Genomic DNA, 12,334 nt, shown 5'->3' on the forward strand with positions numbered 1-12,334 from the left:
GATTAGTTAGAAGGACAACTGAGTCATTTACTTTCAGGTAACTATACAAGGAATTCCATAGTGGAGTCATCTTATTTTAGGTATCAAAGAGCAAGACAATTTTCCTTCAACTTTATACGCAGAGAACCACACCTTACAATCCTAGCTCAGAGCAGACTGCCAATCCACAGCGAGAGACTGAGGAACCTTCTGCAGGCGAGTAAAAGACAGACTGGGGGGAACACGGACTTAGTGACAAGTCAAGGGCTAAGGAGAGTCGGGCATTGCTGCTTCAGAAAACATCAGCAAGAGAGAAACGAGATGCAGATGCAGCAGTGTCAGCACGCATGAACAGGTGCCAAGTCCTAGAACAACGGTTCTCAAGTTTTAAAGTATCAGGGTGACTGGACGGCCTGTCAGTCTCAGCCAGCTCGACCCAGCCCCGGTTTTAGATTCAGCAGGTCCAGGGTGAGCCCACAATTCACATGTCTAACAAGTTCCAGGGGGTGCCGATGATGCTGGTCTGGGGTCCGTACTTTGAGAACCACTATCCTAAGGGATCTCTTCTCAAAGCTGGATCCCATTCAGAGATGACAAGCTCATATCCAGTTACACACAAGGAAACAGCAAAAGAATTTGTTTAGCCAAAGGGTTTGAGCAGGGACTAACTCATCTGACCAAGAAATAAGAAAACTAGACTCATTCCTTTTATTCCAATAGCCATGGCATGAACATCCTACGTCACCTCTTCTATCAGGGAGGTCTATACTCTAGTAAACTCAACCCAATATATGTTTGATACATGTCCAAAGAGGTAAGGTTCAGGCCTTAAATTAAAAAGTATAGAAACTACCCTCATCAGAAGCATATTTTCATTTCAATACTAAACACAAACGGAAGCCTTTTATTATCTGTCCTATCCTTACTTTGCATATGCTTACCTGTTTAGAAATTAAAGTAGAATCTCTTTCTTTTGAATGTGCAGATATATTACAGTCATTGACAAAATTAAGTGCTTCCTCTAATTCCATCAGCAGTCTCTCATAAAGGCCACTTCTGTCCATAAATGGTCCACAGTCCACCACAATCTCGTATGGCTGAGAAGTGTATCTTTAACATCAGGAACAAAAGTGGTCAATACTACAGTAAATGCACTACTGCATTGCGACCCACTACATATCTAAACCAAGCAAGAAATTTCCTATGTTCAGCTTGCACACCTACTTGGGACAACAGGCAGGCTCACCGGCTCCCTGAAGTGGTGCTCACTTGTGTCCATGCTATGTGTTTGCCTGTCAGGGCTCAAGGAATGACTGCAGAAAGCTGACAGTCAAAGAATTTTGAGAATTCATTTTTATACCAGGTTTTTTGTTTTTTAGGTTTAGACTTTCATCTTTTGCCCCCTCAGGATTAATGTTGGTCAAAATACTCAAGAAACTCAACATGATACTTTTCAGAAACAGAAATCAGGGATGGGGTTAGATGGTAGGGGGAGGTGTTATTAAATTGATCCATTTCCATACTAGTTGAAGGTATAGCATTTGCAAATGTCAACTTTGCTTTTTATGTGTTTTTATAAAATCTGCTATAGGGAAAGCTTCCCCCAACTTTCAGTCATTTACAGTATCATTCATTGGATCTTTCATAAAATGTGACAACCAGAGTATCACGTAATATTCTAAAAGCACATACAATAATTAAGGAAAAAGTACAGTAAAGACATATTTAAATATTTTTTCATTATTCTCAACCAGAATCTATACCTAACCAAAGAGCCACACTTAGAGAACTAGGTGATGCCAAATCCAACAGATTACCTATCATCATCATCCTAGAAAGTTTTACTTAATGCTCTAATACCTCTACTTTCCTTGCAAGGAAGAAAAAAATAGCATGTCCTAAAGAGATCTGTATTTTGTATGGCATTTGGATACCTGAGTTCTATAACCTAAAACATTACCTTTTTTTTTCATTCTACAAAGAGAATTTTCCAAAATTCTACTAAAGGCCAGGCGCACTGCGAGGTGTTTTCTAGGTGTCTACACAATTAGTCACCGCAGAGTCCCCTGCAGCGCTGCCAGTGGCCTTTTACAGATGCGGGAACAGGGAAGGACTGGCAGTCACAGCTTACAAGTAGTGGAGCCAGGACTCATAGCCCATGTCTGATTTAAAGCCATAGCCTGAGAATGAAAACTGTGGTATTTAAATATGTCTTTACTTGTTAAAAGACTGTATCTGATAAGAATATAAAGGTATTTTAATATGTATTAAATTGGTTTCATTTATTTAAAAACCTTATTTATACAGGCTCCCTTCTACAAACTTAAATCAAAATTTGTGTGCGTGTTTCAATGAAACTCAAAATAGCAACCCCCTCACAGAGACGAGCCTAGAAATCATAAACATCTTTCTCAGAAATTCATATCCATTTTCAAAACTACAGGGTGTTTCCAATTATTCTAAAGCATATTGTAAGATACTGAGTTCTCTAAGTAATGCTCTTTCAAACCTTCACATGTGACATTTAGATCAGAAGAACAAAGCACACACATGGATGGAAAGGAACACATTTACTCTCCATGCCCCAGCCCTGTCAGTATCGGCAAATATGAAGGCCAGGCTGATGCACTATTCTCCCCTCAGGCAGACACACCCCCGTCTGCCTCTCTCTGTGTGAACAGGGTTAAGCCCCGCACTGGAAAGGGCCGTCCTGGTGAAGAGCTGCTGTCTCACTCTTCCCTCTTAACAGCCACTGTGTGCCCTGCGAGGCAGGCTTCGAGTTAGCTCCAGCGGGCCTGGCCACACCAAGTCCGTCGCAAGTGCATACCTGTCTAAGACCACCAAGTCGGTTGCAGTCTCAGCATTACTCTTAAGAATTTTCTCCAGTTTCTGAATCTTTTCTTCTAATTCCTCTGGATCACATTTCCCATTTAAAATGGAAGCAGTTAGTCCCAAAATACGAGGGCATGATGGACAACTTTCACAGAGCTAACATAATACAAGATACTAACAGTAAGAAATTCATTTTGCAAGGCCATAATAAAAAAGGCATCACCATATTAAAACATGTCCAAAAAGACTGACAAATACTAAAAATATTACTTGCAGAATTATGGTAGCATGCTTAAAAGTTCCACTTATCACAAAGGCAGATTTCTTATGCTTAAAATTTTATTACAGATTTAGTTTTATTATAGATTATTTATTACAGCTTATTATTATAGACTACAGATGTAAATGAACATTAATATTCATTCATTCATACACTGGAACCAAGTTCACAAAATTAGTAACTAATACTATTGCTTTGATATATAAAAACACTGCTTATACTCATTAATTTCACCTGAATTATTAAGACTGATAAAATATAAAAACTTACCTTCATAATTTCTCGATATGGGTGGTCTAGGATTGCAAGGTGACATTCATCAAACACCAAAAGGTTAATGTCTGACAGTGACAAGTAACCATTTTTCAAAACAATCAAGGCGACATAGCAAGTCATAATGAGGACCTAAAATAAAATTGACATCAGTATGAACAAATGTACCATTCACCTGACGGGACACACTTACATGAAAGGAGTATTGTAGGTGAGAACTAAGAAATCCATTAGTCAAAATTAATACAAAAATTCTAAATGTATGGAAGCTCATACTTTAGAACCAAGAAGCAGAATTAGGAAAACATGAAACGGACTATGAAAAACAATTCTTGCTAACAGAGACCATGTTTTTATAACTCTCTTAAATCTATTTCAGGGTTTCAGGTTCCTACAGCCATATTTTGACTAATGAGACCTGTCGATTTAATCAAATCACAAAACAATTCAGTTTTTTCTTTTTTTCCCCCCCACTGAATTGACAACGTTTTCCAGAAGATGACACAAAGTGTGTTTTATCCATTTAATTTATCCTATTTTATTTTTTTCCATCACCATTTATACCCCCAGCCCCTCTTCCACCTCTACCCACCCCCTCCCCCGCAATCACCACACTGCTGCTGTGTCCATAAGCTCTTTCTCGTTTTTGCTCAACCCTTCCACACCTGCCTCCCCCTGCCCACCACCACCACCAGAGCGGTCTGCCTGCTCTCTGTCTGAGTCTGTCTCTATTTTGCTTGTTAGTTCAGTTTGTTCATTAGATTCCACATATGAGTGAGATCATATAGTACTTGTTTTTCTGTGACTGGCTTATTTCACTTAGCATAACATCCTCTAAGTCCGTCCATGCTATTGCAAAGGGTAAAATTTTCTTCTTTTTTATGGCTATTAAATGTTCTTTTAATAGATTATCATTCTGTGGACACTTAAGTGCTTTTTAATGTGGACTTAACCCAAAATGTGAGACATACTAGCAGACTGTATGAAGACTGTTAAAAGTTGGTTAGGAAGCAGTTCTTAACCACTGCAGATCCACCAACACATTCACACAGAAGACCCTCAACACGTGCTGGCTACATGGCAACGTTAAGTGAGAGGAAGTCTCGTCAAAGACCCAAGAGCTCCACCAAGAAATGTCTCCAGGTTCAAGACATTTCACTCAAGAGCACATGTTCTGAAAGCACGTTATCTGCAAGTTGGAAAGAGTCGGGATGCGTGCTTCCCAGGCACGTAAATCACACCAAGAAATCAGAGCAACACAAACTGGCCTTTACTCGGCTCTGGGAAGAGACCACGGTGAGAAAGGGCGCGGGCTGGTTTCCGGGCTGAGAGCACAGGAGGGTAGGGTTTTCAATCCAACTCAGCCAGCCACGGCCGCAGGGCATCTTAAAACCAAGCCAAGGACTTGCAGGGATGTACAGAGTGAAGTGTCTCTGCCAGGCTTACCTGGTGCTTAGTAAACTCCTGGTTCCATTTCTCTTTAGTCCAAGATGCAAGTACTTCTAGGTGTGCGTATTCCCCCACCTTGAGGTCTGAATGCGTCCTGACAGCCGACACTTGCTGAGCAACCTGGTTTGCTGGTTACAAACAGAAACTCCATGTGAACAGGACAAGTTGGCTCTAGTTGGTTCTCTGGGCTACAATGACTCAGACAGTTAAAGAACCCCTTCTTATTCTGTATTATACCGAACCATCTGCATTTTAGAGACTCACCACCCTGACCGTCACTCACTTCAGAGACCTGTATCGCCTCCATGCTTTAGAGCGAATTTTCCCCAACCTAAAAATGTAGCTTTTAGGCTAGAATGAGAACTACTCCAGACCCACCCCTCCTGTTGTAGTCAATAAAACCAGATCGTTTCACCAAGAAACAATACAGACTAACACATATTCACACCAACAAGAACATCTCATGCTGGGAACATATAAAAAAAGGAGAGGAATGACATGGTTGTATTAGTGCCCTAGCAGCTCAGGTTCACATTTTATACTTTTATTTCAATATATAATCCCAAACACATAAAACCCAGTATTTTTAACTATTTAGAAGCAACTATTTAACTTTCTTTCTACAATTGATATAGCAAAATCATAAACCAAAAAGTTACCTATGTCATAATGAAGCACATTTGGGCATGTTTTGTGAAGCTAAAACATCAAAACAAAATAACTAGCCGAAACCGGTTTGGCTCAGTGGATAGAGCATCAGCCTGCGGACTGAGAGGTCCCGGGTTCGATTCCGGTCAAGGGCATGTACCTGGGTTGCGGGCACATCCCCGGTGGTGGATGTGCAGGAGGCAGCTTAACTAACACAACTTAGATCATGTTACAATAGTAATCCATTCAAAAGAAATGCAGAATCAGGATTAAATGCAATTACATCTAAAAGAAAAGCTAAAGTTTTACACCTATGGAATAAAACAGCTAATATTTAAGAGAAATACTACAAAGTTAAGAAATAAGCAGCTCTGCTATCAGAATTTCAACAAGTGCATTACTTGTCAAACTCTCTACATTCTCAATAATTTAACCAATAATTTAACCTCATCCAATTTCCTCTATGCAATGTGAGAAAGTACTCTTTTATTACCAGAGTTGACCAAGAACACAGTCCTTTTTCCATGTCTGCTGAAGTCTCCCCTGATCTGATAGGACAGCTCTTTAGTGAGTAGTACTGCAATGAACGTCTTCCCTGAGCCAGTGTTCAAACAGACTATGGTATTCCGATCCAGAGCTGCTTCAAGCAGTTCAACCTGGAAATACAGTGGGAAAGGATTACACACTTCTTATCTAAGTACAAAATTTAGAAAATGGGATTTTCTTTTAATTCAGGAAATTTCACTGTTTCCTAATATCTTTCTCCAATAAGTTTGCCAAAAAGCATACTTTCTGCATCTGTGTATATGAACAATAACCAGACACATTAAAATGCCTGTTATACAGAGCTGTAATATAAGCATATGTTGAAATGCATTTACAATTTCCTTAAGATTTTTGCACGGACAGAATACTTCTCTAGAATTAGATGAATGACTAAATTTATTGCAATCGGGGTTCTGCCAGTTCGTAGTTGTTCAATCTCAATTCCTACCCAGCTCATGAGGACAGACACATCCAAATGGATGAGGTTTTCAGAGGGGAGAAAATAAGGAACTTCACAAATAAAACTATCAATCCAATTACTCAGCAGATGTTAGAAAAGGATTATTAAGAACAAAGTATCTGGAATGAGAAAATTAATCAGAAGAGGAAAGCTTGAACAGGTAAATGAGTTTTATTAAGTTGTGTCAACTAAATGCTAGTTTATTCTATTTTAGTGAAATGCTCCAGTATTAGTGCTCTCATTAGTACCTGGTATTTTCTTGGCGTGTAAATGTTATCATGAATTGCTTCTTGTTGCCATGGCAGGCCAAAGAAAGGGCCCATGGGTGAGGAGGCAGGGGTCACGAGCTGCAGGCCTGCCATGCTGAGGGGCTGCAAAGCGGGGCTGCTCATTCATCCAGTGTTTCTTTCATTGCATTGTTGTCCTGGCACAGTTCACTGCAACAGGGAAAAAGAACGCCATCACACACCACGCGGGGCTAAACACAAAAGAAAGCACAGAAACAAGAGAAACATCAAAGTATCACTCCGATGGGCCTTTCAAACTCTTATAACTGTTTCAGCTTTTTCTTGATCTAAGAGGATTGTTTTTAAAAGTCAAACATTCTCTTCTCTCCAACCCACCAACCCCATCCCCAGTAACTTGTCTGAAAGAATTAGACAACTGTACACACGTGAAAGTACATAAACATTTATTGCTGCATTATTACTACAAACAAGAAATAATTTTAAATGTATTGATAAAAATTTAGCTAAGCAAATTATGGTATGCCTATAATGAAATACTCTGAATCCATTAAGATAATACACATCTATATTTACTGACACAGAACCCTGTCCTTAATATGTATAGTATAATGACTCTTAAAATATATGCATATATAAAACATGTAAGTATGCACAGGAAAAATTCAAATGCTTGTCAACAATTATTTCATCTAAAGACCAAAAGACAGGTCTTTTTCTCAACTAGCAACCTAGCATGGATGACCAACTACTTAAATATGTACCTTTAAAATTATACATCTCCATCGCTTCTCGGCCTTTTGGCTAAGATCAAGTGTAGTATCTGTTCTTATCAGTTTAAAATTATACATCTCCTACACATTTAAGTATCAAAAAATAATACTAATAAAATGAAATTATACATATCCCCAATAAACTAAAACAAGGCACACCATTCTGTGAAATGATAGTCCGTCATGGTATCTAAGCACTCCTGTGGATTTCCTGTCTTCTTTCCCAAAGATAAATCTGGCAAGTAAAACGATAAAATAAAAATGGAGTCTTTGTAAAACCCCTAACCTGCAGACAGAGGGGAGGGTTTCCAGTCTCTGTGTGAAAGCCCAGCATCAGCTTGCCTAACCGTCAGCAGAATCTGCTTGCCCCGTAGAAGAGAGTTCTCTCCTTTGTGCTGCTTGGAGTGTTCACTGTTATTACTCTATGAAACTGAAAGGAAGAATACAGCTTTGGTTCCTTGCCAACAAGAACGCTGAATCTCCTGACATTAAATGGATAACCCTGGGACAGCACAGTGACCTCAGTTGTTGCATCTAACCCTGAAGAAGTCTCAAATGTGGGCCTTCATATAGGCACAACACAAATTCTGGTTTCAGAGGCTACTGCAGCGGCCAGAATTCACCATCCAACTAATACAAGCGCGGCCCTCAGTCAGGGAACGGGCACGCGGCTGCAGGAGCCAAGGACCTCGGCACGGCCCGCGCCATCTGTGGAGCAGACAGTACAGCCGCTCTCATTACCCTGTGCAGGACGCAAGCAGAGAAGCCGGAGCACATCATGAAAAACTACCAAGTCATTCTTTCCCCCGGATCAAAGGAACACTCTGCCCCTTCTCCCGGAACCAGAGCCCCAGCAGCCCTTCCTTCCACCCCCACTGAGCGTTCACTGTTCTCCCTTCCGCAGGCCCCCGGGATGCACACCCTCAGGTTCGTCATTCAAGCTTTTTACACAACACGGCTGCCGGGACTCCAACGTGAAACCCTATTTCACCTAATTTCCCGCGATCCACAGGTCAGTCTGCAGCCAGGGCTGAGATCGCAGGCACCTCCCAGCTGGCTGCCTTCGTGGGCTCCCTCCACATGCCTCCTTCCTGACTGCAGGCTGCTTCCGGTCTAAGGTTATGTATGCTTAAGCGACCCCTCACTTCTCACCCAACCCAATCACAGACACAGCAGAAAGTATCAGGAAATCAGACTACATCGGGTGGAGGATGGGGAAAAGGAAAAAGAGAAGAGGCAACAATGCCTGTAAAACTCCAAATACACCTGCTCCACCAGCACAGCCGGGAATCAGCGGGACCCCTCCTTCCTACCACTGCCACGTGTCACCATTCCTTCTCATAGAGATGACATCAGTAATTATGATCATTAATAACTCCGGGAAAAAACTGTCCAAAAACAAATGAGAAGAATGTTCCATTTTTTTAAAAGGGAGGTCTGTATTCTTCAAAAATGTATCTTAAAATACAAGAAGAAAAAAAGAAAGAAAATGTTCCAGATTAAAGAAGACTACAGGAGACATAACAGCTAAATGCAGAAACTAATCTCGCGTGTCAATGGCAGATCCATGCCTTAAAGTCCATTCCTGAGTCCACTGAAGAAACTGCAGAAAACAGCAGTTAAACTCACTGCAGTATGGCTCGGGGCTACGTAAGAACAGCCTTCGTCTTAGGAAATATACACTGAAGATTTAGTGGTAAAGGGCCATGATATATGCAACTTATTCTCAGATGGTTCAGAAAAAGAAACCAGGTATAGATATATAGAGCGTGTGGGTGCAACTGATAAAGCAAGTGGGGCAAATGGATAACGCATGTATTCTCTGTCCTATTCTTATCCTGAACTTTTCCATAAGACTGAAATTATTTCCAAATAAAGAGTTCTAAAACGTAAATAAATACGACCAACTAAGCCAGGATTTCCTTGAGTACAGGAGCGTTATGCCTCACACACTCCGTGTCACCCACAGCACCGGATCACACCTGGCCGGGGCAAACCAGCACCCAGTCCGTAGAATGAAAACAATGCCCACATGAGTGACATGAAAACCTTCACGGCCCCTCTGCCTTTCATAATGCAGGCCACATTGCGCTTGCTCAGACACCACGCACACCTTATTCTTCTACTGGCACACATGCTCCACAGAACGAGATGTGCACCTCACTCGCCACAGCTCTGAACTTGCCTGGTGCGTGTACCAGGTATACAGTTAGGGCAGTGGTTCTCAACCTTCCTAATGCCGCGGCCCTTCAATACAGCTCCTCATGTTGTGGTGACCCCCAATTTCATTGTTACAAATTGAACATAATTAAAGCATAGTGATTAATCACAAAAACAATATGTAATTAGAGTTAGATAAATAAATATTCGGTGAGCTGAGTCAGAGATCATGAATGTCCACACAACAACCTGTAGAGCAGAATCACAGGCAGCTCAAAACCTCTATCTATTTGGCTTGGAAATCCACACCCACCGTTCCTCCCGGCCGTGGAGGGGTACGTAACGAGAGGGGACTTGCAAGGAAACGGAGGACAGCCATTCAGCCCTCCCAGTTATAGTTTCCATGGTTATAACATTTACACTAATTGTCATTCTTTTCATATACAGGGGCTGGCCCCGGTAATATACTTCCTATTTAGGGAAAGCAGATCCAAGATTTAAAAATTCAACAGGTAATCCAATCATGTGAAAACAGAAGAACCTATAATTCTGCCCATTTTGACTTTCTTTGGCACGGTGAAATGGATTTTCCCCCTCACTTGGCCTTAATGAAATGCTCTGAATCCCTGCTGGTAAGTGAAAGTGCTAGTTCATAGATGAACTGACTACAGTAACTGCCTTAGCAGTGCCAACAGTAACTCCACGTGACTGTTTTCAATCACAGATTTTAAATTTCTGGTCAAACAATTTACACATGAAATTGGTGAGGCTGTTTCATAGTTTCCATATATTAAAACAACTTAGCACAACACACGATAAACTCTTCTCCACTTCCCACACAGGTTACGTCGCGGGTTTACCGTTTTAATGTGTGATCTCTGTGTTGCTGTTGTCTGCACTGCATTGTGACATTGTGACAGCAGTTTATTGGAAAATCACAGCATGCCCATGCTTCTGCTCTAAAAACAAATGCAAAATAGCCAATTTTAAGATTCCTGTACTTAAACTGAATATAAACACATCTATAAGAGCGTCTTATGAATATGAAGAGTTGAATAAAGGCCATTACTTTTGTATTAAATTTTAAACAAAAGACATTCGGGTTATCTTAGGGCACCACATTATTCTAAAACAAAGAGCAAAAGAAGGAACAACAGCAGGCCTGATTCCAAGGGATGTGGGGAGAGAAAAAATTCAAGAACAGATTCTAAAATGAACACAAGGAAATAAAACGAAGTAAATACATTCTAAAGATGAAGACTAGAACAATGAAAAACATAAAAGAGTAAGTGTGTGTTACTTCCTAAATTCACATGCACAAAAGAAATAACGAAGGTCACCAGAAGAGGTCAGGCTGAAAAACCCAAATCATCTAGTAACAGGTCTTCAATACGTATATAAAATGTTACCAGCAATTTCAATTTCTCAAAATGAAACTGAAAACACAAATTCAAAAACAGTTAAGTCCACACCATAAACTAGTGTAGAACTCATTTATGAATAAAAGAATTCAGAAACACAGTTCACCAATATTGTAGAGAAATTTAAATTTAGAGGTGGTTCTCCTAAAAGAGATTCTAAGTCAGAATCTAAGGAAGCACGAAGTTGAGCGTTTAATTGACTCAGCACAGCGCTCTGTGAGCCTGACCCGAGCTCATTAGCGTACTGCAATGCTGCTACCAGCACAGCTCGGGGAGAATGGAGGGGTCTCCTTTCACTTACCTACGGGCAGTCTAGTTGTTTAAAGAGCAGTCCTTTGGAGGTTAAACTTGCTCATTCCATACACAAATTTACTTTGCTAGGAAGTTAACAAAGCAGAATGAGGGGACCTTAACACTATTGAAGTGTGTATATATTTACCTCAAAATGCTGATTCTAAGTTCTTTCAGTTTCCGAGTCTGTATTAATTCATACCCTAGGTAACCTAAAAGCAATCAGAGAGAATATTTTAGAACATAAAACTCCATTTTAAAAACCAAATTTAAGAAATTTCCTATTTAACGATAATGTTCATGTTTAACTTATCAGAATAAGATCCCTGATAAAATAATTTAGTTATCTATTGGGAGTCAAGAAAGCAGTACATGTCTGAAAGAGCTGCCCTTTAAAATTTCTATTTATTATGTTCTAATACAATTGAAAAATTTTAAAAGTTGTTAGTATAATCCGGCACCAGGGAGAATTCTTGACAGTACATTACATTGTCCCCCAGTAAAAACTGGCTTTAAAACTCTCAGACACCAGGGCAAGTCAGTATCACGCTGACACGAGCATGCAGGTTATCACCCTAACTGCTCCTGTCAGTGTGCTTCCTAAAGCTGCCTCGTACTCCAAGGGGCAATTCCAGCCTGGCTCCCACCGAGGAAGATGCAGGTCAATACACCAGCATCACTCTCCCCTCTTCGCTAACGCATATTCGCCTTCTTTCCGGACGCACCATAACCAAAACAATAAACCAGGGATCCTTTAAAGTTCACTGCAGCCTCACTCTGACTGCTGATTACCCCAACTACTTCCCTGGACAATCCTGTGTAGATACATGAGAACGTGCACATGCCAAATACAATGAGAACTCTTTTTATGTTCATAACAGAGCCAACAGGTCAAGTTTTCTCATTTTAGTTGATGACCACAACTTAAATTACAAACATGCAAATTCCCGTTTGACAGGCCCCTTTTATAACTCTGA

The 12,334-nt window shown here is 40.6% G+C and overlaps 1 protein-coding gene across 3 annotated transcripts in view; it reads right to left on the bottom strand.

Annotated features, from left to right (window-relative positions):
• The window catches only part of DICER1 (dicer 1 ribonuclease III), a 46,728-nt gene extending 34,705 nt beyond the window's left edge, over positions 1-12,023 (bottom strand). The window contains exons 1-10 of one of the 3 annotated variants that reach the window (XM_015566692.1): positions 11,932-12,023; positions 11,506-11,569; positions 10,506-10,604; positions 7,645-7,720; positions 6,716-6,904; positions 5,955-6,117; positions 4,811-4,941; positions 3,362-3,496; positions 2,807-2,967; positions 921-1,089 (exon numbers count right to left, since the gene is read on the bottom strand). In XM_015566692.1, coding sequence (XP_015422178.1) covers positions 921-1,089; positions 2,807-2,967; positions 3,362-3,496; positions 4,811-4,941; positions 5,955-6,117; positions 6,716-6,859 — 903 coding nt within the window. In that variant the 5' untranslated portion in view covers positions 6,860-6,904; positions 7,645-7,720; positions 10,506-10,604; positions 11,506-11,569; positions 11,932-12,023. Of the gene's footprint in view, positions 1-920; positions 1,090-2,806; positions 2,968-3,361; positions 3,497-4,810; positions 4,942-5,954; positions 6,118-6,715; positions 6,905-7,644; positions 7,721-10,505; positions 10,605-11,505; positions 11,570-11,931 lie in introns of those variants that run through there. The other 2 variants (XM_015566693.1, XM_015566694.1) reach the window with 2 other exon arrangements.
• Positions 12,024-12,334: the final 311 nt, after the last annotated feature.

This window comes from Myotis davidii, unplaced genomic scaffold, assembly GCF_000327345.1.
Source record: "Myotis davidii unplaced genomic scaffold, ASM32734v1 scaffold443, whole genome shotgun sequence".
NCBI lineage: Eukaryota > Metazoa > Chordata > Mammalia > Chiroptera > Vespertilionidae > Myotis > Myotis davidii.